The sequence below is a fragment of the Scyliorhinus torazame genome, chromosome 4 (assembly GCF_047496885.1).
Source record: "Scyliorhinus torazame isolate Kashiwa2021f chromosome 4, sScyTor2.1, whole genome shotgun sequence".
NCBI lineage: Eukaryota > Metazoa > Chordata > Chondrichthyes > Carcharhiniformes > Scyliorhinidae > Scyliorhinus > Scyliorhinus torazame.
This window is the reverse complement of record NC_092710.1, coordinates 116,125,959-116,151,041: the sequence shown is the minus strand read 5'-3', so window position 1 is coordinate 116,151,041 and position 25,083 is coordinate 116,125,959. Positions and strand designations below refer to the sequence as shown.

The window sequence follows — 25,083 nt, the reverse complement described above, 5'->3', positions numbered from 1 at the left end:
CCGTGTGTGTGTGTGTGTGTGTGTGTGTGAGTGTGTGTACTTGTGTGGTCATTTGTTCACCATATCCGGGTTAAAGACACATTGGTTTAGACGGTACAGCAGGCGTGAGGGGGGTGTAGGTCGAGGGGGTGTCCACATATGTCGTGGGGATCTGCAACCAAGCAGGGTCTCACTTACTCGCCGCCGCCGACCTCCACCTCGGTGACCTCCCTTTCCTCCAGGCCATCAACCACGTCCAGTGCCCTCTGCTCGGGCATGTTGAGGGACCGCAGGTCTGGTGGTCCCCTCTGGTCTTCTCCTGCTCCCAGCAGTTGTGTTTGGCCTTCTCCTGGGGGAGGGGCACACTCAAACAACAGCATCGTTAGACGCGCTGACGCATGCAGTCCAAGGGTTGGGTCGGTGATGGCATCAGTGGCCAGGACCCCTGGCCATGGCGGCTGGCATGGGTGCTGGCACGTGGGGCAGGGTGGGGGTTCGGCCGTCCCCATGGGGGGGAGAAGCCGGTTGCAGGTGAGTGCGGGTGGGCGGGGTTAGCGCCAGTGACTACTCACCCTCGCCGTCCTGAGGAGGTCGGATGATGTTGCCCATGGCGCTGACCGCGTCTGCCACCTGCACCCAGGCACAGCGAACGGTGGCACTTGGTGGCCTTCCTCCTGGGCTATGGTACAGGGTCATCCTTCTCTCCTCCATGACGTCCAGAGGGGTCTCCCTGAACCGTGGCGCTGCTCTCCTTCCAGCCATCTTGTTGGCTGGGACGGTGTGTGTGGGGGGATGGATCATTTGTAAGTGCGGCTGCGGCGTCTGTGCCTCATGTGCACCAATTACAGACCCGGCGAATCCGACGCGTTTTGCATGAAACTGGTTGCGTTCCGCGTGGCGATGGTGCTAGCCTATTTAGAGTTGCTGAATCGGTGCAGCTGTTGCGCCGTTTTTCCTGTCGTAAAACACCACTGTTCCCACGCTGGTGTCAGCACTTAGTCTCAGAAAGGGAGAATCCAGCCCAATAAGTCAATTATCTAAATGGTGAGAGATTGCAGAGATTTGAGAGGGATCTATGTGTCCCAGTGCATGAATGGCAAAAGGTACGCAGGTACAGCATGTAATTAGGAAAGATAATGGAATGTTATTGTTTATTGCGAGGGGATTTGAATATTAAAAGAGAGAAGTTATCCTTGAATTTTACAGCACATTGGTGAGACCACTTTTGAAATTCTGTGTACAGTAATGGTCTCCTTATTTAAGGAAGTATGCAAAATTGTTGAAAGCAGTTCCGAGAAGGTTTACTAGACTGAAACTTGGAATTTGCAGATTGTCTTATGAGGAACGGTGGGACAGGTGAGGCTTGAAACTGCTGGAGTTTAGACTTCTTACTGAGTTTAGACCAGTAAGAGGTGACCTGATTGAAATATATAAGATTCTGAGGAGTCTTGCCAGCGTGGCTATAGAAAAGATATTTCCTCTTGTGGGAGAATCTAGAACTAGGGGTTACTGTTTAAAGTTAAAGGATTCAACCATTTTGGACAGATGAGGAGAAATTTATTTTCTGGGGGTCATGAGTCCTTGGAACTCTTCCTCAAAAGGTAGTGGAAGCAGAGTCTTTGAATATTTATGAATATTTTTAAGGCAGAGCTAGATAAATTTTTAAAAAGCAAGAGGGGTGAAAGGTTATCTGGGGTAGGCGGGAATGTGGAGTTAAGGTTATAATCAGATTAGCCGTGATCTTATTGAATGGTGGAGCGGTTTGAGGAGCCGAGTGGCCTACTCCTGCTCCTAGTTCGTATATATCAAATTACATGGTTTTTCATTGTGATGTGGGGGAGGATGCATCATGAGATGAGGGCAGACCACCATTTTAAATTATGATTTAAAAATTTAAAGGTCAAGGGCAGCACGGTGGTGCAGTGGTTAGCACTGCTGCCTCACGGCATCGACGACCTGAGTTCGATCCCGCCTCTGGGTCACTGTCCGTGTGGAGTTTGCACATTCTCCCCGTGTTTGCGTGGTATTGCCCCCACAACCCAAAGATGTGCAGGTGGATTGGCCACGCTAAATTGCCCCTTGGAAAAAAAAATGAATTGGAAACGCTAAATTTATTTTTTTAAATGTAAAGATCTTCCCTAATACATTTGAAACAATCAGTTTACCTTGGGTAAAATGATCCAGCAAACAGCCTGTAAATGGCTGGATAGTACACTATGGATGTCACTGTTCAATAAAAAAAACAAATCGTATGAATTTCTAGAGTGCAGTTATACTTTTACATCTGTATCTTGATATTTTTCAGTTTCTATGGATGGAATTCTATGTCCTCCACGTGGTGAGTTTGGTGGCAGGGGGACCCGCTTATGGGGCTCATCCCACTACTACCGCTGGTCTTCACCAAGTGGCAGGTGGAGGACTCCACGTTGGAAACCCAAAAAGCAAACCTGTCAGGGCTGGATGCAGACTTCTGGGAGGTGGGGAGACGGGTAGGTTCAAAGGTACTCACTGCCTGATTGAAGGACACAGCATCACGAAGGGAGGGCCTGGTCCGAGCCGCCCCTAGATTTATCAACCCCTTGATTTCCCCTCCCACCATTTCTCTACTGTGGCCTTGATCCCTTGGCAATACTGGGCCTCGGTTGGGTGTGTAACCCGCAGCAGTCACTCCCTCACTGTGGCGCTACTAAGCAATAAAGACTTGTTGGCCTCTGATGGACCAACAGCTCTTGGTTGGAGGGACTTCCAGCCCGGGGTCATTGATTCCAGCAAAGGTCTGCGGCAGCCATGTTCCTGATTGTTAAATTGTAAAGTAGCCACAGCTGTCGGACTGTCATGGTCTAGGTGAAACCCCTCTAAGGAGCAACCTGTGACTGTAGCTGTGACCTAATTGTTGACTGCAGAGAGGCTTAACGTTATTGATGGGGTGCTCCTATCTGCTGCTGGAGGCCACCTCCATTCATTGGCCTCATTAGGCGCTTGCATGCCGACTATAAAATTCCAGAGCCGGGTGATTGTGGTTACCTACTGCTTGGGGTTTGGCAACTATTATCCTCCACCTCCCCGCCATTTGCAAAATGGCGAGAGATGGGAAAAAGCCAGCAAATAGCACTCCACTCTCCAGCAACCTTCTGGCCTCAGCACAACAACAATAGAGCCCATTAACTCTATAGTCTGTAGAAAATATTTTCATTGCCATTTTTTGTTTTGACTTATTTACTGTCATAGCATTTCAAATGTCCCCTTTTATAGCTTTTCAATATTCAAAGCTTTTTAAAGCTTTGATACCCCGCACCATTTGAGAAGACTAAAACTGCAGATTGTAGTCTAATTTAGTTCTGATCTTGTACAAGGACAAAATAGTAATTGCCTGGTAAAGACTTCCGAAAACTCTGTTCACTTTGGCAGCACTTCATGGCTTTGGCTATCGATTTTTAGAATTAATTAAAAATCTTTTCAAATATCTATACACTAAAACACTCAGATCTTTCTCTTTTACTACTGACTTTAATGCTTTTCGCTTTAGGGTGTGTGTATGTTTTTCCTTTGATCTACCAGAGGGAAGTCTTCTGGTGCAGTGGTAGAGGTCCTACCACTTGACCAGAAACTCTGAGTTTGAGTCCAATGCCAGGACTTGTTGGCCGTGAAAGGACGGTCAACGGGTTGATCATCAGCTTGAGAATCCTTTCCCACTACTCCCTAATAATAAAAAAAAAAGTGTGGGTATGAAGATATGCTTAAAATAAAATTGATCTGCCCAGGTGCATGGCATTACATTTTCCAAAGCTCAACACAGGCCCAATCCCCAACACACTCATCTGTCTGTGGTATTGTGTGTTTGCGCATTTTCTATGATCACGATTCTCATACATATCTTGATATCGTCCAGAAATTTGAAAGATTACCTACTTTCTCTGCTTCATTACCCAAATGTAGTTCAAGCAGTGCTTTCCTTATTGGGAATACAGCAGCATATTGACTGAGGAAAACAGCCTGAACACGCTGCCAAGAAAATCCTCCCTTTTCCACCATATTTTTCCTGTCACAATCTATTTTTGAGTAATTAAAGTGTTCTACAATTATGTCTGTATTAAAACATGCTTCTAATTTATCTACAAATTTCAGGGCTCAATTTATTGTCCATTGTATGACTATATATTCAGTAATCTGACCAACCTCTCTAAAATAGAAAGATTATGTTAAAATTATGGTCTAATGTTATACTGTTGTCTGTAATTTCCATTCCTGGTATTTCCTCATTCCTGTCTTCATTGACTTTCATAGGAATATAGGAATAGGCGGAGAGCGGTCATTCAGCCCTTCAAGCCATTCAATTTAATCATCTGTATCTTAACCCATCTTAACTCCCTCTACCACTTTGATTCTCTATCCCCTTATGCTGCACTACAACTCTATTTACTGCATTTGCTCCATATTCCTTGATATCTTAGCCTAACAAAAACCTGTTGCAGTGTCTTGAGAGTTCCAATAACAACAGCCTTTTTCATGGGGATTACTAACCTTTTGAAAGTAAATACGGGGCGGGATTCTCCGACCCGGCGGGGGCTGGCGTGAATCCCGGCCCTGCCGGTTGCCGAATTCTCCGGCACCGGATATTCGGCGGGGGCGGGAATCGCACCGCGCCGGCCCCCCCCCCCCCCCCCCCCCCGGCGATTCTCCTGCCCGGATAGGCCGAAGTCCCGCTGCTGGAATGCCTGTCCCGCCGGCGTGGATTAAACCACCTCTCTGACCGGCGGGACAAGGCGGCACGGGCGGGGTCCTGGGGGGGGCGCGGGGCGATCTGGCCCCAGGGGGTGCCTCCACGGTAGCCTGGCCCGCGATCGGGGCCCACCGATCCGTGGGCGGGCCTGTGCCGTGGGGGCACTCTTTTCCTTCCGCCTTCGCCACGGTCTCCACCATGGCGGAGGCGGAAGAGACCCCCTCCACTGCGCATGCACAGGGATGCCCTGAGCGGCCGCTGACGCTCCCTCGCATGCGCCGCCCGGCAAAGTCAGTTTCGCGCCAGCTGGCGGGGCACCAAAGGCCTTCCCCGCCAGCTGGCGGGGCGGAAATCAGTCCGGCGCGGGCCTAGCCCCTCAAGGGTAGAGCTCGGCCGCTCAAGATGTGGAGGATTCCGCACCTTTGGGGCGGCGCGATGCCGGATTGATTCGCGCCGTTTTTGGCGCCGGTCGGTGGACATCGCGCCGATTGCGGAGAATTCCGCCCCTGTTTCCTGATTTAATGGCCTCCCTTAATTTTAATATTGTGTTCCCTCATTCTTAATTTCTTCAACAAAGACCACAAGCCCCTGAAGGTAGCAGGACAGTTGAATAAGGTGGTAAAGAAAGAATGTGAAATGCTTTCTGAGGTGTTTAACACAAAAGCAGGGAAGTAATGCTGGAACTGGAAATGCTGGATGGGCCACAGCTGGAATCGTGTATACAGTTCTAGTTGCCACATTGCAGGAAGGACATAATTGCTTTAGAGAGATAGCTAGGGTTTGAAAATTGCAGCTATGAGGAAAGATTGGATAGGCGAGTGTTGTTTTCCTTAGAACAGAGGAGGCACACAACGAGCCCAGTGGTAGCGGCCACGCTGAGAACGTGGACCCAGTTGAGATAGCACTTCGGGATAACCAAAATGTCCCTTATGGCCCCCATCTGCGGCAATCACCGATTCCCCCCAGCCTTCAAAAGGGAGGCGGGATGGGGGCACACTGACGGTCGGGGACTTCTACATATGGCGCAGACTGGCGACACTGGATGAACTGATGAGGAAGTGAAAATCAGCAAGAGGACAGGAATTGAGATACCTCCAAATGAAGCACTTCCTCCGCAAAGATACACTAGGGTACCCTGGGCCCCCAGAAAGCACACTACTAGAAGACCTGATTGGCACAAGCAGCGAGAAGGGGGGGCTATGTGGGAAAATATATGGACAGCTACTGGACCGAGCCCAAACACCACTGGATGGGACCAGACAAAAATGGGAGGACGGACTGGGGACAGAGGTAGGATGGGGACTCTGGAGCGAAGCACTGAGCAGGGTGAGCTCCACCTGCTCCTGCGCAAGGCTAAGCCTAATGCAGCTCAAAGTGGTGCACAGAGCGCACCTGACCAGAACCCGAATGAGCAGGTTCTTCCCGGAGGTGGGGGACAAATGTGAACGGTGCCAGAGGGGCCCGGCCAACCACACCCACATTTTTTGGGCTTTCCCCAAGCTTGGTGGGTTCTGGACAGCCTTCTCCGAGGCAATGTCCAAAGTTGTGAGGGTGAAGCCATGCCCAATAGTGGCAAGCTTCGGGGAATCGGAGCAGCCAGAGCTACACGTGGGGAAGAGGGCCGACGCCCTTGCTTTCGCTTCCCTAATCACACGCCGGAGAATCCTGCTCGGCTGGCGATTGGCAGCACCACCCAAAGCTGCAGACTGGCTCGCTGACCTTTCAGAATTTCTCCACCTGGAGAAGATTAAGTACGCCATCCGAGGATCTGAGGAAGGCTTCCTGGATACTTGGGGGCAGTTCGTCGGCCTGTTCCAAAACCTGTTCAAGGCCAGAAATAAGGATTAAGCCAGGGGAAAAAGGGGGGGGGGGTGCGGGGGGGGGGGGGATGGGGAAACCACAAGAGAAGAGGAAGGGTGCTGAAACCAATGGGGGGAGGGAGGAGGCGTAAGGGGGGGGATATGATAGACCGATCCAGAAGGCAGCAAAGTGTACGTACAGTTAGTCCAATGAAGGACAAAACAAATCTCTCTGTAAAATAAAGCAAATTAGCGCGGGCAAGGAAAATGTAATGGATGTAGGTAGCAACTGTTTATAAATATGAGAAAAGCCAGTAAAAAGATTTTCAGAACAGAGGAGGCTGAGGGTGACTTAATTGAGGTACAAGATTGAGGGGCCTAGCTAGAATAGGCAGGATAACGGACAAGACCCCAACTTTTGTTGGGGTGCCGGACAGAACAGCAAGCAATTTTTCTAATTGTAAAACTGTGAGGAAAGGATACTTCCGCCCAGGAAAGATTACTCTGACCAATAGGTATCCTTCATGTTAAAACAAACTTTTATTTAAATACAGAATTAACCGCATTAACATCAAAGAAATAGCTTTACAATTATCAGTTAAATGGTTCTTAAACAAAAGGAAAAAACTTGAACATACTATCTACCCTGCCACTATTTCCAATTAAGCAACACAATACAGTTCAAATGCAATTTATAAATGGAGGGCGCGATCTAACAGCCGGGCCAGACTCGGGATCCAACGTGGCCGGTAAATCTCGCAAGAGGCTTCCCGTCTCAGAGACTTCAAGCGAGCGCCGTTTAGCAGTGATCTCCACCAATGTGGATCAGGCAGAACAGGTGGGGTCGGTTCCCAGGTGATCGGAGGCCCCCGGCTGGTCGGCCTCTGGGCAGGTTCGTACCTTGCCACTGCTGATGCCACCTGGGCACTTTGGCACTACCAGCCTGGAACCCTGGCTGTGCTAAGGTACCCAAGTGGCATTTTTCCCGTGCTGGGAATCTGGCCCCGGGTGCCCTGCCCTTATGAGATGGTGCGGGGAGCTCAATTACCCTCTTATAGGTGAGTTAGGGTGGTGGGGGGTATGGAGACTGCAGGGGAGGGGAGGGGGCATCGAGAGCATTCCAATCGCTTCCTGCACTGGCGAGCAGAGCACTGAACAAGGAAACCTCCTGCTGATTACCACATACCGTCCACCATCAGCTTTGAATCAGTACTTCTCCATGTTGAACACCACTTGGAGAAAGCTCTGAGTGGCAAGGGCGCAAAATATACTCTGGGTGGGGAAATTCAATGTCCATCATCAAGAGTGGACCACAGTCCAAGCTGGCCGGGTCCGAAAGGACATAGCTGCTAAACTGGGACTGCAGCAGGTGAGGGAACCAACAAGAGGGAAAAGCATACTTGACCTCATCCTCACCAATCTGCCTGCTGCAGAAGCATCTGTCCATGACATCGGTAGAAGTGACCACTGCACAGTCCTTGTGGACACAAAGTCCCTTCTTCACATTGAGGCCTCATCCTGCTTCTATTTTCTGTGTTTCTATAAGGGGGTCCTCAGGCCCCACTGCACCTGCACAGGGCACCCCAGACCTGATTCCCGTCGTGGACAAAAGCCAGCTTGGCACCCTGCCAAGATGCCTAGGTGACACTGCCTTGGTGTCAAGCTGGCATTTTGCACGGTGGTGATTGCGCCGGGGTGTGCATTGCGCAGCTGTTGTGGGGGAGGGGGGGGATGGCACGGGGACCCCCTTAGAGTGAATTTGGACTGGGAGAGCTTCAGGGTGGCGTCGGGGACTCGAGAGATCTAACTTCTGTTAGATTACTGCCATGAGTTCTGGCCATCGGAGCTCCTCATTACAGAAAAGGGGGTGAAGTGCGGTCTTGTCAGGGAGTTCCCCACTGAGGCCCCCGATCTACCAGGATAGGTGTTAAATATAGGCGTGTTTCTCAGCACTCCGAACACCTGGAAACACCCGGTTGATCAGCGCTACGGGACTCATGCCGCAATTGCGGCCTAAGTGTTCCTGCTGAAACTGAATAGCGTGCGATTAGCATTTCTGCTGGACGCTATTCGTTCAGCAATTCAGGGCATGCAAATTGACCGACACTCTGCCGGCGTAGCAATTCCCGACCTAACGGGTGATGTAATCGCTGGGGCTAGAATTAGCGTTAAAGACCTAACAAGCTGGAGCTGCTTTTAAGTTTTCCATTCACCACACACACCTCTTCCCAGGGTGGGCCGCAGACTCCGTTCCACCCTCCTAAGCAGTGCCTGGGAGGAGGAGACAGATGCAGTCAGCACAGCCAGCTTCACCAGGAAGAGACAGCTCATGATCCTGAGGGGTGGGTGTCACTGGTGAAGTCTCTGCCCTGAGAGGGGCAGTGTACCAGGGAGGATTCCAAAGGCCATGGTGCAGGTGTCCTTTGGTTGGGGTGAGCACTTCTAACCTGCTTCCTTTACAGTGAGGCTGCGCTTCTGAGGAGTGTACTGAGTGCCAACCCCTGGTACCCAGTGATTGAGCTTGGCCATATCCATCCCCTTGATGATACCGCTGCGGTATGAGAGTTTCCAGAAGGGCGGTCTGGGTGGGCTTTCACATCTCCAGAGACTCAATGAAAATTTACAGGACACTGAACAGCGAGGAGCCTGTAAGCACCAGAGGAGTGTTTAAATCACAAACTGCATAATGGCGGTCTGAACCAGGCCACCTGATCCTGATGGGGACTCTCCAAGTCAACGCACTTGATACCAAGTCGTTCCCCGCACTTTCTCGGCCCAGGTCACCACCCTCTGCAAGCCCGACAATGTCTTAAGAGTTTGAGAGTTTTTTTAGCCTCTCGCTGTTCCGCAACAGCCATGGTGCTCAGTCCCCACTTGTAAAGACTTGCATCAATTTGCGCCTGCATGATTTCCACCTGAGAGGGGTGGAGCATCGCAGTTTTGGAGCATGAAGTGTCCACCCTGCTGATGAGATTTAAATCTACATAAATTATGGTTTTGCAAGAGCCCGCCAGCATAAAGTGCAAACATTGCTAACATCGCCAACGGGGCACCGGGTCATGGGATCAAAATTGTGCGCCATGCGGAAGGCGCAAATCGTGATTTTTCACTTTTGCACTATTCTTTATCCGATTGCCATTCTGACTGCCAGTGGCGGAAGCGGAGAATTCAGCCCAAGGTATAGAACAACAACAGAGGCAAACGTGTAGGCTGAGTAGGTACTTCAAGGATATAATAATAATAATTGCTTATTGTCACAAGTAGGCTTCAATAAAGTTACTGCGAAAAGCCCCTAATCACCACATTCCGGCACCTGTTCACGGAGGCCGGTTCGGAAATTGAACCCGCGCTGCTGGCCTTGATCTGCATTACAAGCCAGCTGTTTAGCCCACTGTGCTATCCTGTGGCATGAGTGCAGAAGATATGCCTGAGGATCTCTGTCATGGGCAAGTGTTCACACACAACTGCAAATGTGAGTGGTAGTTCATGGAAGCCTGACTTCTTGCCTTGTACCACATTTGCACAGTGATGCCCTTCAAAGCCTGCTAATGTTTTTGAATGTGAACTATTGTAACCGGATATTCACAAAAGTTATTTTATTAATATAAATTTAGAGTACCCAATTCATTTTTTTTCCAATCAAGGGGCAACTTTTAGCATGGCCAATCTACCTACGCATCTTTGGGTTTGTGGGAGTGAGACTCATGGGGGTTTGTGGGGGTGAGACTCATGGGGGTTTGTGGGGGTGAGACTCTGAGAATGTGCAAACCCTACACGGACAGTGACCCAGAGCTGGGATCAAACCTATATTTGGAACTATATCACCATTTCTTCTCTGGCATGGGGTCAGAATCCTGGAACTCCCTAACAGCACTATGGATGTACCTACATCACATGGCCTGCAGCAGTTCAAGAAGGCATCTCACCACTGAGTATTCGAGGACAGTTAGGGATGGGCAATAAATGTTGGCTCAGTCAGTTACACCCAACCCCTTGAAATAATTTTTTTTAAATGACATGCAAAACCCCAAATTACTGCAACACACAATGATGTGGTGCTTACTACATGGGTGGGCTGTTGGCTATGGGTTCTGTGTCTAACCAAAGTCATGACCGATACTTAGCTGTGATCTCATAACGTAAGTTGTCATGCATAAGATTCACATCTCTTGGGTTCTCCAAGCTCCCTTCTAGGGTGCAGCACTAACATAATGTACCAAACAAAGGCTGAAAAACTGAATCCACTAAGCTCCTTGGATGACATCTCAAAGTTTTACTCTATAGTTCGCTTTAAAAATTCCATGTTTTTTAACATGTGCTGCATTCACAGGAATCAAATTCAAAGATGGTTTACCTTCCTGATTGTTTTTTCTAGGCCTCCAGTTTAATTATAAATGTAGGTGACATTACAGAACAGACCATTTTCTGAATGGCAGAGGTAACTGGAGTACATAATGTTAGATGATACTGGGCACACTCACTTAATCCATTAAAAGGCTGAAGTTGACAGATTCCCATTCATTGTTTGTATATGAATGTTCTTCAGGTGCTTCAGTGTTTCGTTGCAAATGGTAATTAATATGTAGATATTGATGTATTTGCTTTAAGTTGTCTTTTTGTAAATGCCTCCTTTTTATGTGGGATATCTTTCCCAAAAATGTCAGTCAACAGAATTATGAAAAGCTGACTGCTTTAAAAGTGCTGACTATCCAAAGTGATAATATACATCTGAAAACCAGCACTGCTGACTAATGAGAGAGGGCAAAGGGGCTCAGTTCAACATCACCCGAAACAGCATTGGAGTGTCAAACAATTAAATCTTCTTCATCAATAAGTGACATATTTGCACCTTCTATTTTATTCGTAGGAACGAAATGTGACCAAAAATAGAGAGAAGGTAACTGATTTATTTACCTATGTTATGACACCCTGGGTGAGAGTGCGGTCAATTTCAGTGCCCCTTGAACTAGAGTCTCAACACAATTGAATTAACCAATAATTCTTCGAAAAATATTCAAATTCTTTGACCCTTGGCTACCCAATATTTACAGTTACTTGGTTCGTAAATTTAAACACAATTACTTTTTATTTATAACAAGAACTATAATGAAATATGCAGCAAATACAACTGGTTAGCTATTATCTAATTCTTAATCTCCCACGTTAACTCGTCCCCCACCCTCTATTTTATATATACACACACACACAAACAAATACAGAGGCGACGAGAGGGGTAAATTAAAAAGTGAAAGATACAAGATGGTTGTTTCTAGCACCTTTCCTTAAAACCAGGCTTTCAGGTCAAGATATCTGCTTTACAGTCTCTTAATGGTTTTCCTTGTAGATTCAGTCAGGTCTCTGCAGTTTCAGAAATACAGCAGCTTTTCGGTATAAAAACATGAGAGAGAAAGAGCAGTTCCTTTCCCCTGGGTATCTGGCTTTCAAACTGCTTTCCTTAGGTCTCTTGAAATCATCCCATTCAAGCAGGATCCAATCACCACTTGTTACCAGTCAGAATATGGCATTTTGGCCAATTCATTGGCCACCAGCTAACCAATTGAACCAAGTCCCACCCCATCTCTCGGGTTCCACAAAGCCTGAGCTCTGTTGGCCAAAGCTAGCAGAGTGTACTATGTTGCAACGAAAACCAAAGATGCAAACCTATTAGCAGACCAAGAGCAAATCTAATAAAGATAACAAAATAATATAGATATAATTGTAGGGAAACACCAGGAAGCATTCCGTTGACTAGTCATGATGTAGACATATGAAACTCTGAACCAATAAAGCCACATCCATCTCAACTAAAACCACGGAGACTGGCTCAGTTAGAAAGTAAAATGCAGTGCATGTTGCATACGTTGTGGAAACGAGCAAAAACGCTGAAGTCCACAGAACACCAAGTACAGTTTTCAAGATTGAAGGCCAGATTAGTGGGCGAACCGATGCTGGCCGCTCAGAACTTTTCCAGACCGGTAAAATGACCACAGCTACAGAGGGACTGGAGAAAGGGGTATTATCGGCGATTTACGGGGCTATTTTGGAAGAGAAGAAGGTGTCACTAGAAGTGATCAAGGCAAAGTGTGAGGAAGAGTTGGGAGAGGGTATGGAGGAGGGGTTCTGGTGTGAGGTGCTCCGGAGGGTGAACGCCTCCACCTCATGTGCGAGGTTGGGGCTGATACAGCTGAAGGTGGTCTATAGAGCGGACCTTACAAGGGCGAGGATGAGCCGGCTCTTTGAGGGATTAGAAGATGTGTGTGAACGTTGCGGGGGAGGCCCTGCAAACCACATTCATGTTTTGGTCCTGTCCAAAGCTGGAGGATTAGTGGAAGGAGGTGTTTAGGGTAATCTCTAAAGTGGTGCACATGAAACTGGCCCCTGGCCCTTAGGAGGCCATTTTTGGGGTGTCGGACCAGCCGGGGTTGGAAACGGGCACAGAGGCAGATGTTTGTAGCCTCCGCCTCGTTGAACGCCCGAAGACGGATCCTGTTAGGGTGGAGATCAACCTCTCCACCCTGTGCCCTGGCCTGGTGGGGGGACCTGCTGGAATTCTTAACACTTGAAAAGATCATATTTGAACTGAGGGGAAGGATGGAAGGATTCTACAATTCATGGGCGTTATTCATTTTGCACTTTCGAGAATTGGATCACATCAAACTTAGGAGGGTTGGGGGCTGGGTGGGTTTGGGGAAGGGGGACTGTATATGTTAATGGTGACTATGGGTGATTCCTGATTCCTTTTTGTCATTTGTTTATGTTAACATGCGGGCCAATGTCTAGGGTTTGGTGGGATGATGGGATCGTTGTTATTGATATGGGGATTGACATTACATTCGTTACTGATTATTGTTTATTGTTGGGTGTAAATTTAGGAGAAAATGTGAAAAAGGAGGAGAATAAAAAAAATATATTTTTTTTTTAAATGACCACAGCTGCAAGTGACCTGAGGTAGGGGCAGTGCTACTAGCCCTTCAGCACTTTCAAGTATATGCCTGACATGACAATAAACAAAGCCTAGTTTATACAGACCATAATCTGCTTGCATTTAGAGAGAAATTTAAAACCCGGAACACAATGAATGAATTCCCCATTCTCTCTGCTGCTTGGCTTAACGATACATGTCCAGTAAGCATCCATTTTTCAAAATGAGAACAGCAAAATAAAGCAAGGAGAACTAAGGGAATCAAGAGGAAGGACCCACACATACATCCCTCTCGAAAAGGAATGAAATGTCAGGGCACGGACATTTCACTATGAAGTATGCGAGACATCGATCACAAACACACATCCATCCATCCCCATTATTTAATTCCCTTCCTAGTTTCTACATTGATAACTAGTCAGCCCTTAAACACGTGACAAAACATTCACAATCACATTACCCTTTCCAGGAATGTATACAAGTTCAACACTGTTGTAATAATAAACTCCAAAGGAACAATCTTTCATTCCGGGTTTTAAATTTCTCTATGAATGCAAGCGGATTATGATCTGTATAAACTCAGCTTTGTTTATTGCCATGTCAGGCATATACTTCAAAGTGCTGAAGGGCTAGTAGCACTGCCCTTACCTCAGGTCGCTGGCATCTGTGGCCAGCACTGGTTTGCCTACTAACGTTCAATCTCCCAAACTTGTGTTCTGTGGACCACAGCATTTTCACTTGTTTCCACAACATATGCAACTTGCACTGTATTTCAGTCTCTAACTGAGCCAGTCTCCATGATTTTAGTTGAGACAGATGTGGCTTTATTGGTTCAAAGTCTCTTATGTCTACATTCTCTTATGCCTACATACAGCACGGGGCAGCACGGTAGCATTGTGGATAGCACAATTGCTTCACAGCTCCAGGGTCCCAGGTTCGATTTCGGCTTGGGTCACTGTCTGTGCGGAGTCTGCACATCCTCCCCCGTGTGTGCATGGGTTTCCTCCGGGTGCTCCGGTTTCCTCCCACAGTCCAAAGATGTGCAGGTTAGGTGGATTAGCCATGATAAATTGCCCTTAGTGTCCAAAATTGCCCTTAGTGTTGGGTGTGGTTACTGGGTTATGGGGATAGGGTGGAGGTGTTGACCTTGGGTAGGGTGCTCTTTCCAAGAGCCGGTGCAGACTCAATGGGCCGAAGGCCTCCTTCTGCACTGTAAATTCTATGATTCTGACTAGTTACCGGAGTGCTTCCTGGTGTTGCCCTATAGCTATATGTCTATATTCTTTTGCCATCTTGATTTGATATTTAATTTGTTCTTCTGCTGATAGGTTTGCATCTTTGGTGTTAGAACTCCCTCTGATATCTCAAACAGTCCCTTGTTTTCCCTCTTCTTCACAATCAAAGACAATGGGGGCGATTCTCTGATATTGAGGCCAAGTGTGAACGCCGTCGCGTTTCACGACGGCGCAAACAGGGCCCGGACACAACCTATTCTGGCCCCCATAGGGGGCCAGCACGGCGCTGGAGCGGTTCACGGCACTCCACCGTCCTTAGGCGGCTCCAAATGGGCGCCGTGCCAGCCCACGCATGCGCAGTTGGGGCAGCCCAATCCTGCGCATGCGCAGTTGGGCCGCGCCATCCTGCGCATGCGCGGGGAACGTCTTACGCATGCCGGCTCCTCACCAACATGGAGCCGGTGTTCTGGGGCCGCGCGCGGAAGGAGGTAGGGCCCCGATCGCAGGCCAGACCCCATCGGAGGCCACCCCGGTGAAGGAGCCCCCCGCTCTCTCTCTCTCCCCCCCCCCCCCCCCCCCCAACGTTCCCGCAGAGTTCCCGCTGGCAGCGACCAGGGGTGGACAGCGCCGACGGGAACCTTTCGTGTCATAGCGGCCGCTCGGCCCATCCGGCCGAAGAATCGCCGCTCGTCGGTTCTCCGAGCGGCCCGGTGCGAATCGCGCGCCGCTGGTTTCCGGGGGGTGGGAGAAACGCGGTCGGGGCGGCGTGGTGCGATTCGCGCGGTGCTCCGGCGATTCTTCCATCCGGCGTGGGGGGGGGGAAGAATAGCGTCCAATGTACTTCCCTTTGTCCGGTTTCTCACTGTCCAATTAGAGAGGCCCCCTGAATGAGTTTACAGTGAAAACCAGTACAGACTGGAAAGCAGAAATCTCAACCTGAAAGCCTGATCTGAAGAAAAGATGCTAGAAGCAACCATCTGAAACAAAGACTCTTTTACTTGTTATTTTACCCCTTTCTTTCCCTGTGTTTGTTTGTTTTGTGTGTGTGTGCGCGTCTATATAGAGGGTGGGGGCAAGTTAAAGTGGGGGATTAGGAATTAGATAATAGTTAACCAGTTGTATTTGCTGCCTATTTTATTATAGTTCTTGTTATAAATAAAAAGTAATTGTGTTTAAATTTACAAATCTGGTGACTGCAATTATTGGGCAGCCAAGGGCCAAAGATTTGGGGTATTTTTCTAAGAATCATTGGTTAATTCAATTGTGTCCGGGTCAAGGGGGACTGAAATTGACTGCGGATGTCATAACAACATTTGGGGAAAATAATGAACTAATTTTAAGTATTAATCACATTTGGAGAATTTTAGCGAGGGTATTAACTGCAGTAGTTATAGGCAACACTAAATCTGTAGTTCAAACCTGGCTAACTAGATCTCTGTTTCTGTACTCCCCTAGCTCTTGAGGAAGAGACACATAGGAAATGACATAGTCACAATTGTCTTTCAAGAGCCTGGAGCACTTCCTTTCACTCCCAGAAACATCAGATCTCACTTTCAACATGTTTTTGTCATTGTCAGAGTTCATAATCCATGTACAGAAAATGTCTGCTACAGGTAAGCACTCAACATCCATGCAGTTACCTTTAGATTTATTACTGAAGTGTTTTTAAACTCTTCTTTCATCATCTGTATTTTTCCACAATGCAGTTCATGCACATCATCATAAAGTTGCAAATATATATTAGGTTGCATATGCTGCTTTATGATCGGCTGGCATCTCAGGAAATTAGATGCGTCACTTCCCTGTGAGCACAGGATGCTCACTTCATCACCTGATTCTTCTGAATCCTATCAGTGAGTTTTCTTTTTCAGCTAAGAGCAAAATGAACTTGACTGCGGACTTCACCACATCCATTGTCATTGCTCCTTCATAATAGTTTGAATTGGTGAGTTGCACTGTATTTGCCTAGTGTGATCGACCCTGGGCGGGATTCTCCGCCGGGGGATGCTCTGTTTGGCCGGCGTAAGGGGGTTTCCCGACAGCGTGGGGCTGCCCCACAATGGGAAACCCATGTGGTATGGCCTATCCGGTGAGTCACCCATCACTGCTCATCACCCCAGGACCACCTAGTCGGAGAACCTGGAGGTGATAAGTTTGTTCTGTGCGCGGCATCCCTGGCGCACATGTAGGGCGGGCTCCTGTGCCTGCACGGGACCCATGCCCTGTCCATCCTGGCCCTCCTCCGCATCCAACTTGTTGAACGGAGCCTGACGTTCATCCTCTTTCTCCAGCATGTCGCCCCTCTGCCGTGCGATGTTGTGAAGGACGCAGCAGGCTACCACGATGTGGGGAGACTCTCCTAGGGTTATATTGGAGGGCCTCACCAGAGCGGTCTAGGCACCTGAACCACACCTTCAGGACTCCGATGCACCGCTCAATGACGCCCCTGGTCGCTGCATGGATATTGTTGTAACGGAAGAGGGTGTTCTACCCCGTGGCAGCACGGTAGCACAATTGATTAGCACTGTGGCTTCACAGCCTCAGGGTCCCAGGTTTGATTCCCTGCTGGGTCACTCTGTGCGGAGTCTGCACGTTCTCCCTGTGTCTGCATGGATTTCCTCCGGGTGCTCCAGTTTCCTCCCAGTCCAAAGACGTGCAGGTTAGGTGGATTGGCTATGATAAAATTGCCCTTGGTGACCAAAAAGGTTAGGGGGAGGTTAATGGGTTGCGAGGATAGGGTGGAAGTGAGGGCTTAAATGGGTCGGTGTGGACTCGATGGGCCGAATGGCCTCCTTCTGCACTGTATGTTCTATAACTCCACGGTTCCAGGTGCACCATCACCTGGCAGAGATGTAACATGGTCTCACTGCTCAGCCATAGTCGTCGTAACACGCCTGGTCCTGCAGGTCCTCGAAGGACAGGCACTGCCAATATACACTGGGCCTGATGTGGCACCTCCTTTCCACCTCCTGCTCGGCCATTGGATGGCATACTCTCCAGCCTCACTGGCTGGCCGATGCTCCTCGGGGGCAGACCCCTGTCATGCAGGGTCCTTCCCGAGTAGCTCCTGTTCATGCAGCCTAAATGTATCTGCAAGGAGCATTGTGACCAGGCAGATGGCAACCATTCCTGGATGGACTCTGAAATCCATTGTCTGCAGGGGGTTAAGGGCAGACATGTTAGCATGGTGGGTTCTCCCGTGCCCATCCAGGTCCAGTGGGCTACACGGTGGCCCTGGCCTGCACTGCAGCCCCTACCCCCGGCATGTCCCTCTCCCAATCCCACCCCCACACTGGCCATTGCCCCAGACACTTTACCTTCTGCACCGCTCCCTGGCCTCACCGGTGCCTGGCACCGGTGGGGCCTCTGACTCTGCCACGTATCCATGCTGGGAGGGGTACCGGTGGCTGGTGAAAGCAGCTCCTGTCCTGTGCCCTCCTGTGGAGTCTACTGTGGGTGTCCTGCTTAGGTCTGCCGTGTGACACCTTGCCATCAGGGCACATGGTTGTGGGGTAGCGGGGGGCCCACCGTGTGCCACTGACCAGTGACATGCTTGTGGTCAGAGCCCACGGATAGGGCTGGGCAAGGGGGATGGATACCTGTTGGGACCATAGCTGTAGTGTGCCGTGGCTCCTGTGTGTGATGCACAGGTTGTGCCAACCTGTTAGGGAGCAGGGTCATGGTGGGCAGGTGGGTCTTGGTGAAGCCTGGTGGTCCAGCTGGGCTGGGCTAGCTGATAGTGCCATTGGTGGGGCACCTGTCCTGAGAGGGGCATTGTGCCAGGGTGGGTGCCAATGACCACAGTCTGCTGTTCAGGCTGCACTCTACTCTCCCTCTGATAATCCTGCACTGGTGCAACACCTAGGATGGGTGCACTAGGAGTATCAACACCTGGTGGGCCACAGGTTGAGCTGGACCATGCCCATCCCGTTGATATGTCGGCTGGGGTCTGGGCACACCCATATGGCCGGTGGAGCTCTGCACATTTATGGCACACAGCAGTGGGCAATCAGCGGAGTGCGCAGCCAGATATCTGTCTAGCAGGCCGCAGCAATGGTGGTCCATGCCCGGACACCCTGGACCTGGGGGACATCCCGAACCCATGGCTCATCTTCTGATCATCGTCCCTGCTACTTCCCCTGGCCCTGGCAAGCGACCCCAGCCAGCGACATAATTGTCAGCCCACCGTTGTGTCTTTGCAATCTTTTCTTACCACCTTTCCCTCAGCAGGCAGGTGCCCAGTCCCTGTTTTTTAAATACCACAAGTGAACCGTGCCAGCGTCAGTTCCACACCTGGCAGAGGTGGAGCATCGTGGGAGGTCGGAGACTACTGGGTCGGGCATGTTAATGACGTTAACGAGTGCTACTGTACGTTTTGCATGTCCACACTGGCACGGGGTGTGGAACGCTCCATTGGGTGCCTGGCGCCGACCTCTATTTTCGGTTCTCACCCAATCCCCCCCCCCCCCCCCCCGGTTGACTATTCTGGAGTCACTGGACGGAGAATCCTGCCCAAGGTCAATGAACTTATTGTCGTGGCATTTAGGAACCATGGATGGATGTGAAACAGCTCTGTGTGTTAGCTGCTGAGGGGATTAAGGAAGTAGACTTCATGGAACAGGATAAACTTCCCAAACAGACTGACTAAATAATGAAGGGAGCAAAAATAACTCAAGAAGACTGGCATATCCTCGAAAGAGATAAGTATGTTATGTGTCAACAGAAAGATCTGTTTAACAGTGAGCAGAGTGTCATAGGATTAGTGCTGAAAGATGTGCTGACCAGCATGACCTTGATTAATGCTATTCTTTCTGATTTATACAAATGATCTGGATTGAGAAACTCAATGTACATTGGCTAAACTCACAGATGAGTCCATGCTCCGTAGAGTAATGCTGAAGCAGCCTAGAAGGATTAAGGCGATATTTGCAAGTGAACAGAACAATGGCAATTGACATTTAGTACCATTTATTAAAACAAACATTTGCACATTGGCAGAAGTGGAGCTCTTCGCCTGCTTAATCAAATGTTATTTTAATAGTGTTGTTGAGCAAACTTGGTGGTCAGCTGGAAGAGCTTTGGAAATAAGGGTAGGCTGAATCCTCACCATATGTAGTCATTCTAGCGAAACAACCAGATGCTGAACTTTATGTTGCCAAGTCAGCAGAATACAGGGTAAATTCGCTGATCCCTTGCCCTCATTGGGGAAATGCACTTTAAGGGAGAATTAATAATAAGATGGAAAAAACAAGATTTTCAATCGACAGTCCTTTGGTGAATTTCCAAGTTTGAGTACCTTGAATTTTAGTCGGTGAGATTTTGAACCATCGAAACCCGAAAAGTGGTGCAGAGAAGAGCCCTGAAGCTGATCCATATATTCAAAGGACTGGGTTTTGAAAGGAAATAATTAAATGAAAGAGAACAGTTACATAAATCTTCTTTTGTAAGCCTGCACTCTGCCGAAGAGCTTTAGTTTTTATCTTCAAAGACACAATACTCCTGACAAGCTGATGGTCAGACCAGCATTCTGCACCTCTAAGAGAGCGTGTAGAGCACACATCCTTAAGATGTCTCTCTCGTACAAGAATGAAGTTAAACACATGATATTTTTGGTTTTGGGTTGCATACATATTGTTTTCAGTTGATTTGCTTGCTGGAAGACTGCAAATGTGATAGTTAAGTTATACTCTCTGCACTTTGAGATAAGGAGCTGGCCATTGGAGTTTGCTCTGCTAATGCTGTGGTGTTCTCGGAGTCCTATCCCTGGATTACAGTCTGTGCCCATTCGGACATTGAAATCACCAAGAATAATGTCCTGGTGAGGTGGGACTCTAATTATCTTGCTGAGGTCAGCATAGAATACTTCTTGAACTTCATCTGTATGTGTCATTGTTGGAGCATATGCCTATTGGGTGTTGTATGCTGGTTAGTGGCAAGACTTAAATGAAGGACCATGAGTCGATCAGTGATCCTCCTAAGAAGTGAGTCAAGCTTACGTGCCAATTCAGATTGAATGGCAAAGCCCACATCTGACTGTTGAGACTGGTCCTTGGAATGTCCAGTAGAATGTCTACCCTGCAGCAACGTCTCCAAGTTGAAAGTCCTCAGAACCTTGGTTAACTTGAGCAGCAATGTCAATTTTGTACTAACCCAGTATTCTGACTGAGGGCTTGTCTGCACTCTGGATTCATGTTGTTGTCCAGAGGTGTTGTGACATTCCATGAACCGATCTTCATATGATGACTAGTGGTCTCGTTTTTTACATTTCGACCATGGATGGATGATCAGTCAGGAGCGGTAACCTGGCAGGTGCAGAGAGCGCAGGCTGTGTGTTTAGAGTTCCCCAGATTAGGGAGAGCAGTGTTGTACCTGAAATGGTCTGCTCTATCATCTTAGGAGGATACAAACTCCACATCTTTCCTAGTTTGTGCAGAGAAATCATCACACTGAAGCTGCCTGTGTGCAAGGCCATGACTCAAGTCTGCCAGTAACATCCTCTGCCTGTGCACGTCATCATTTCCCCACCACCACAGGGCTTGGTATGTCTTGTGTTTTGATTGATGATGACTTGCTGAACAACCTGCACGTTGTGTATATTTAATTTGGGAATGAGCAGTGTTATTCTGTTGTAGAATCCCTACAGTGCAGAATGAGGCCGATCGGCCCAGCGAGAATGCACCAACCCTCTGAAAGAGCATCCTACCTAGTCCCACTTCCCTGTCATCTCCTCATAACCCCACCTAACCCGCACATCTCTGGTATGTGGGAGGAAACCGGAGCACGCGGAGGAAACCCATGCACATGGGAGAAAGTGCAAACTCCACACAGACAGTCACCAAAGGTTGGAATTGAAACCGGGTCCCTGGCATTGTGAGGCAGCAGTGCTAACTAATGTGCCACCATCTTTGGTGCAAACCTCTTTGGTCTCTGCTGAGCCTTTCCCACTACCCCAACTTAGCAGTTAAATACTACGCAAGAACACAAGAAATAGGAGTAGGAGCAGACCATATGACTCATTGAGCCTGCTTCCGCCATTCAATATGATCATGGTTGACCTTGGGCTTCAACTGCGTTTTCCCACCTCCTCCCAATATGTGACCATTCCATGTGACCAAAATTCTGTCTATACCAGCCTTCAATGTTCAATGTATTCAACTATGGAGCATTCTCTGCGATAGAGAATTCCAAAGATTCACAATCCTTTGAGTGAAGTAATTTCTCTTTATCTCAGTCTTAAATGAACAGTCCCTTATCCTGAGACTGTGCCCGTTTCCCTTGTTTTAGAAAACTGACCAGTGGAAACAATCTCTCAGCGTCTACCCTATGTAGCCCCTTTAGAATTTTGTAGGTTTCAATGAGAGCGTCTCTCATTCTTTTAAATTCCAGAGAATATAAGCCCAATTTACTTAGCCTCTCATCATAAGACAACCCCCTCACCGCAGGGACTCATTTCGTGAACCTTCGCGGTATACCTTCAGTTAAAGTATATCATTTCTTAAATAAGTATTCCAGATACAAATCCACTTTTGTCCAATTGAAACAAGACTTCTTTGTTCTTGTAGTTCATTTCCCTTGCAGTAAAGGCCAACATATTATTTGTTTTTGTAGTTGCTTGCTGAATGCTAACTTACTGCATTTCTTATACGAACAAACCCATATTTTCAACATCAATACCTACAAGTTTCACACCTTTTAAAAAATGTTCTGCTTTTCTATTGTTATGATCAAAGTAAATAGTTTCACACTTTTCTACATCATACTGCATTTGCCATCTTGTTGCCTACTCCCCTAACCTGTCTATATCTCTATGCAGCCACTCTGTGTCTTCCCCACAGCTTACCTTCCCATCTAGTTTGTAATCATCAGCAAACATTGATACATTACTCTCTGTCTCTTCATCTAAGTCATTAATATAGCAGTAAAAACCTGAGGCCCCAGCACTGCTCCTCGAGGCACTCCACTATTCATCGTATGCCAACTTGAAAAATCCCCATTTATGCCCACTGTGTATTTTCTATCCATTAAAAAATCCTCCATCCATGGTAAAATATTACCCACAACTCCATGAGCCCTTACCTTACCTATTAACCTTTTGTGTGTAATCTTATCAAATGCCCTTTTCAGGGATATTTCCAGGTAAACTATATCTATTGGTTGCCCTTTATCTACCCTTCTAGTTACATCCTCAAAGAAAAAAAAGAATACATTTGTCAAACAGGATTTCCCTTTATTAAAACAATGTTGATTTGTTATCATCATACTATGCTTTTCTAAGTGCATTGTTAAGACTTCCTTAATAATAAATTTCAGAATTTTCCCAACAGCTGATATAAGGTTAATCAGCCTGTAGTTCATTATATTCTTTCTTCCTCCTTTTCTCCCTTCCTCCTTTCTTGAAAAGCATTGTAACATTGCCAACTTCCAATCTAATATGACAGTTCACATATTTAAGGGCTTTTGGGAAAATCATACCCAGCACATCCAATTTCTGCTTCTAAGGGACCGATGCTTACTTTAGCTACTCTCTTCCTTTTTAGATACTTATAAAAGCTCTTTTTAATAATTTTTCCACTTGAGGGGCAATTTAGCTTGGCCAGTCCACCTACCCTGCACATCTTTGAGGTTTGGGTTGAGACCCACGCAGACACAGGGACAGACCAAGCTCATACAGTCTTATTTTTATTTTTTTGGTGAGTTTACTCCCAGGGGCTTTTCACAGTAACTTCATTGAAGCCTACTTGTGACAAGCGTTTATTATTATTTTTATTCAATTTTTTTCCCTTTGTCAACTTTTTGGTGGCCCTCTGCTGGTTTCTCAAACACTCCCAATCGTCAGATTTGCGACTTTTTTTTGCAACATTGTCTTCTCTTAATCTAATGCTATCCTTAACTTCCTGAGTGAGCCACAGATGGGTCTTTCTTGCTGAATTTTTGTTTTTCAATGGAATGTATTTTTGTTGAACATTTTGCATTGTTTCATTAAATGTTTCCCACTGTTCATTAACCTCCAATCCTTTTAGTCTATTCATCTAATTAACTTTAGCCACTTCCCACCTCATACATGTGTAATTGTCTTTGTTTACGTTCAAGATTCTTGTTTGCAATTGGAGGACGCCACTTCTAAACTTAACATGGAATTCAATGGTATAATCACTATATCCCAGTGGATCTTTTATTATGACATTGCTAATCAACCCTTTTTCCTTCCACAATACCAGATCTAAGAAACCTTTATCTGGTCAGTTCCAGTGTTTTTTCCCAAGAAACTGTCACAAAAACAGTCTACAAATTAATCTTCTAGAGCACTCTTGCCAAATAAATTATCCCTGTCTCTGTGGAGATTAAAGTGCCCCACAATTATTACATTTCCTTTGTTACAAGCTCCTATAATTTCTTGTTTAATCCTCTGCCCACCGATATAACTACTGGTAAGGGACCTGTAAACTATTCCCAGCAGTGTTTTCTGGCCTCGCTGTTCCTATTCTCCACCCATACTGATTCTAATGCATGATCTTCAGAAACCAGATCCTTTCTCATTCATGTCCTTATGCAATCCTTCACTATCAGGGCTACCCCTCCACACTTGCCATTCTGTCTGTCTTTCCAAAATATTGTGTACCCTGGAATATTTACTTCCCAACCTTGATCACCTTATAACTATGTTTTTGCAGTGGCAATTAGATCTAAATCATTTACTCCTATTTGTGCCACTAGTTCATTTATCTTTCTGCAGATGCTTTGTACATTCAGATAAAAAAGCCTTTAATTTCATTTTTTTTACTTCTATTCCAGCTGTGACTTAATTTGCCAATGTACAATTTGCATTAAACTCTGTCTCACTCTACTTGTCTTTACCCACATGCTATACTATTCTAATGCATCAACCCTTCTCTTTGGATTTCTAAATCTCCCAAACCCTGAGCCCTCACCCCCACATTAGTGTAATGCCCTGTACACAGCCCTAGTTTCACATTGGCCAGGACACCTGACCCATTTGGGTTCAAGTGGAGCCCATCCCAATGGAATAACTTACTCTGAGTACCCTGAGTATCAATTCTCTTCCATGTATTCCATGAATCCCGCACTATTTGAGGCGTACAAGGAGATTAATTCTCTAATCTCCTTGGCCCTATAATAATTGGCTCAAGGCTCGGGTAACAACCTAGAGCCTTTGATGTTCTGTGTTTTAATTTGCACCCTAACTCCTTGAAGTTTCTTAGGTAGAACCAGGAATGATGCTCTGCTGTGTTTTCTGTTCCCACATGGACCACAACAATTTGATCCTCCCCCACTCCCAAGTTCATATCCTCGCCCCAAGATGATATCCTCAACCCTGGCAACGCAACCTTTGAAGCTCCTGGTCGCAGCTGCAGCGAATAGTATCTATTCCCCTGACACTATTGCCCCTTTTCATGACCACATTCCTTC

General features: G+C 47.4%; 1 protein-coding gene across 4 annotated transcripts in view; it reads left to right on the top strand.

The window, feature by feature from the left end:
* sipa1l2 (signal induced proliferation associated 1 like 2) overlaps positions 1-25,083 on the top strand; it is an 825,665-nt gene that overhangs the window by 413,001 nt on the left and 387,581 nt on the right. For all 4 annotated transcript variants that reach the window (XM_072498538.1, XM_072498535.1, XM_072498536.1 and 1 more), the window contains exon 8: positions 16,111-16,268. In XM_072498538.1, coding sequence (XP_072354639.1) covers positions 16,111-16,268 — 158 coding nt within the window. The remainder of the gene's footprint in view (positions 1-16,110; positions 16,269-25,083) is intronic.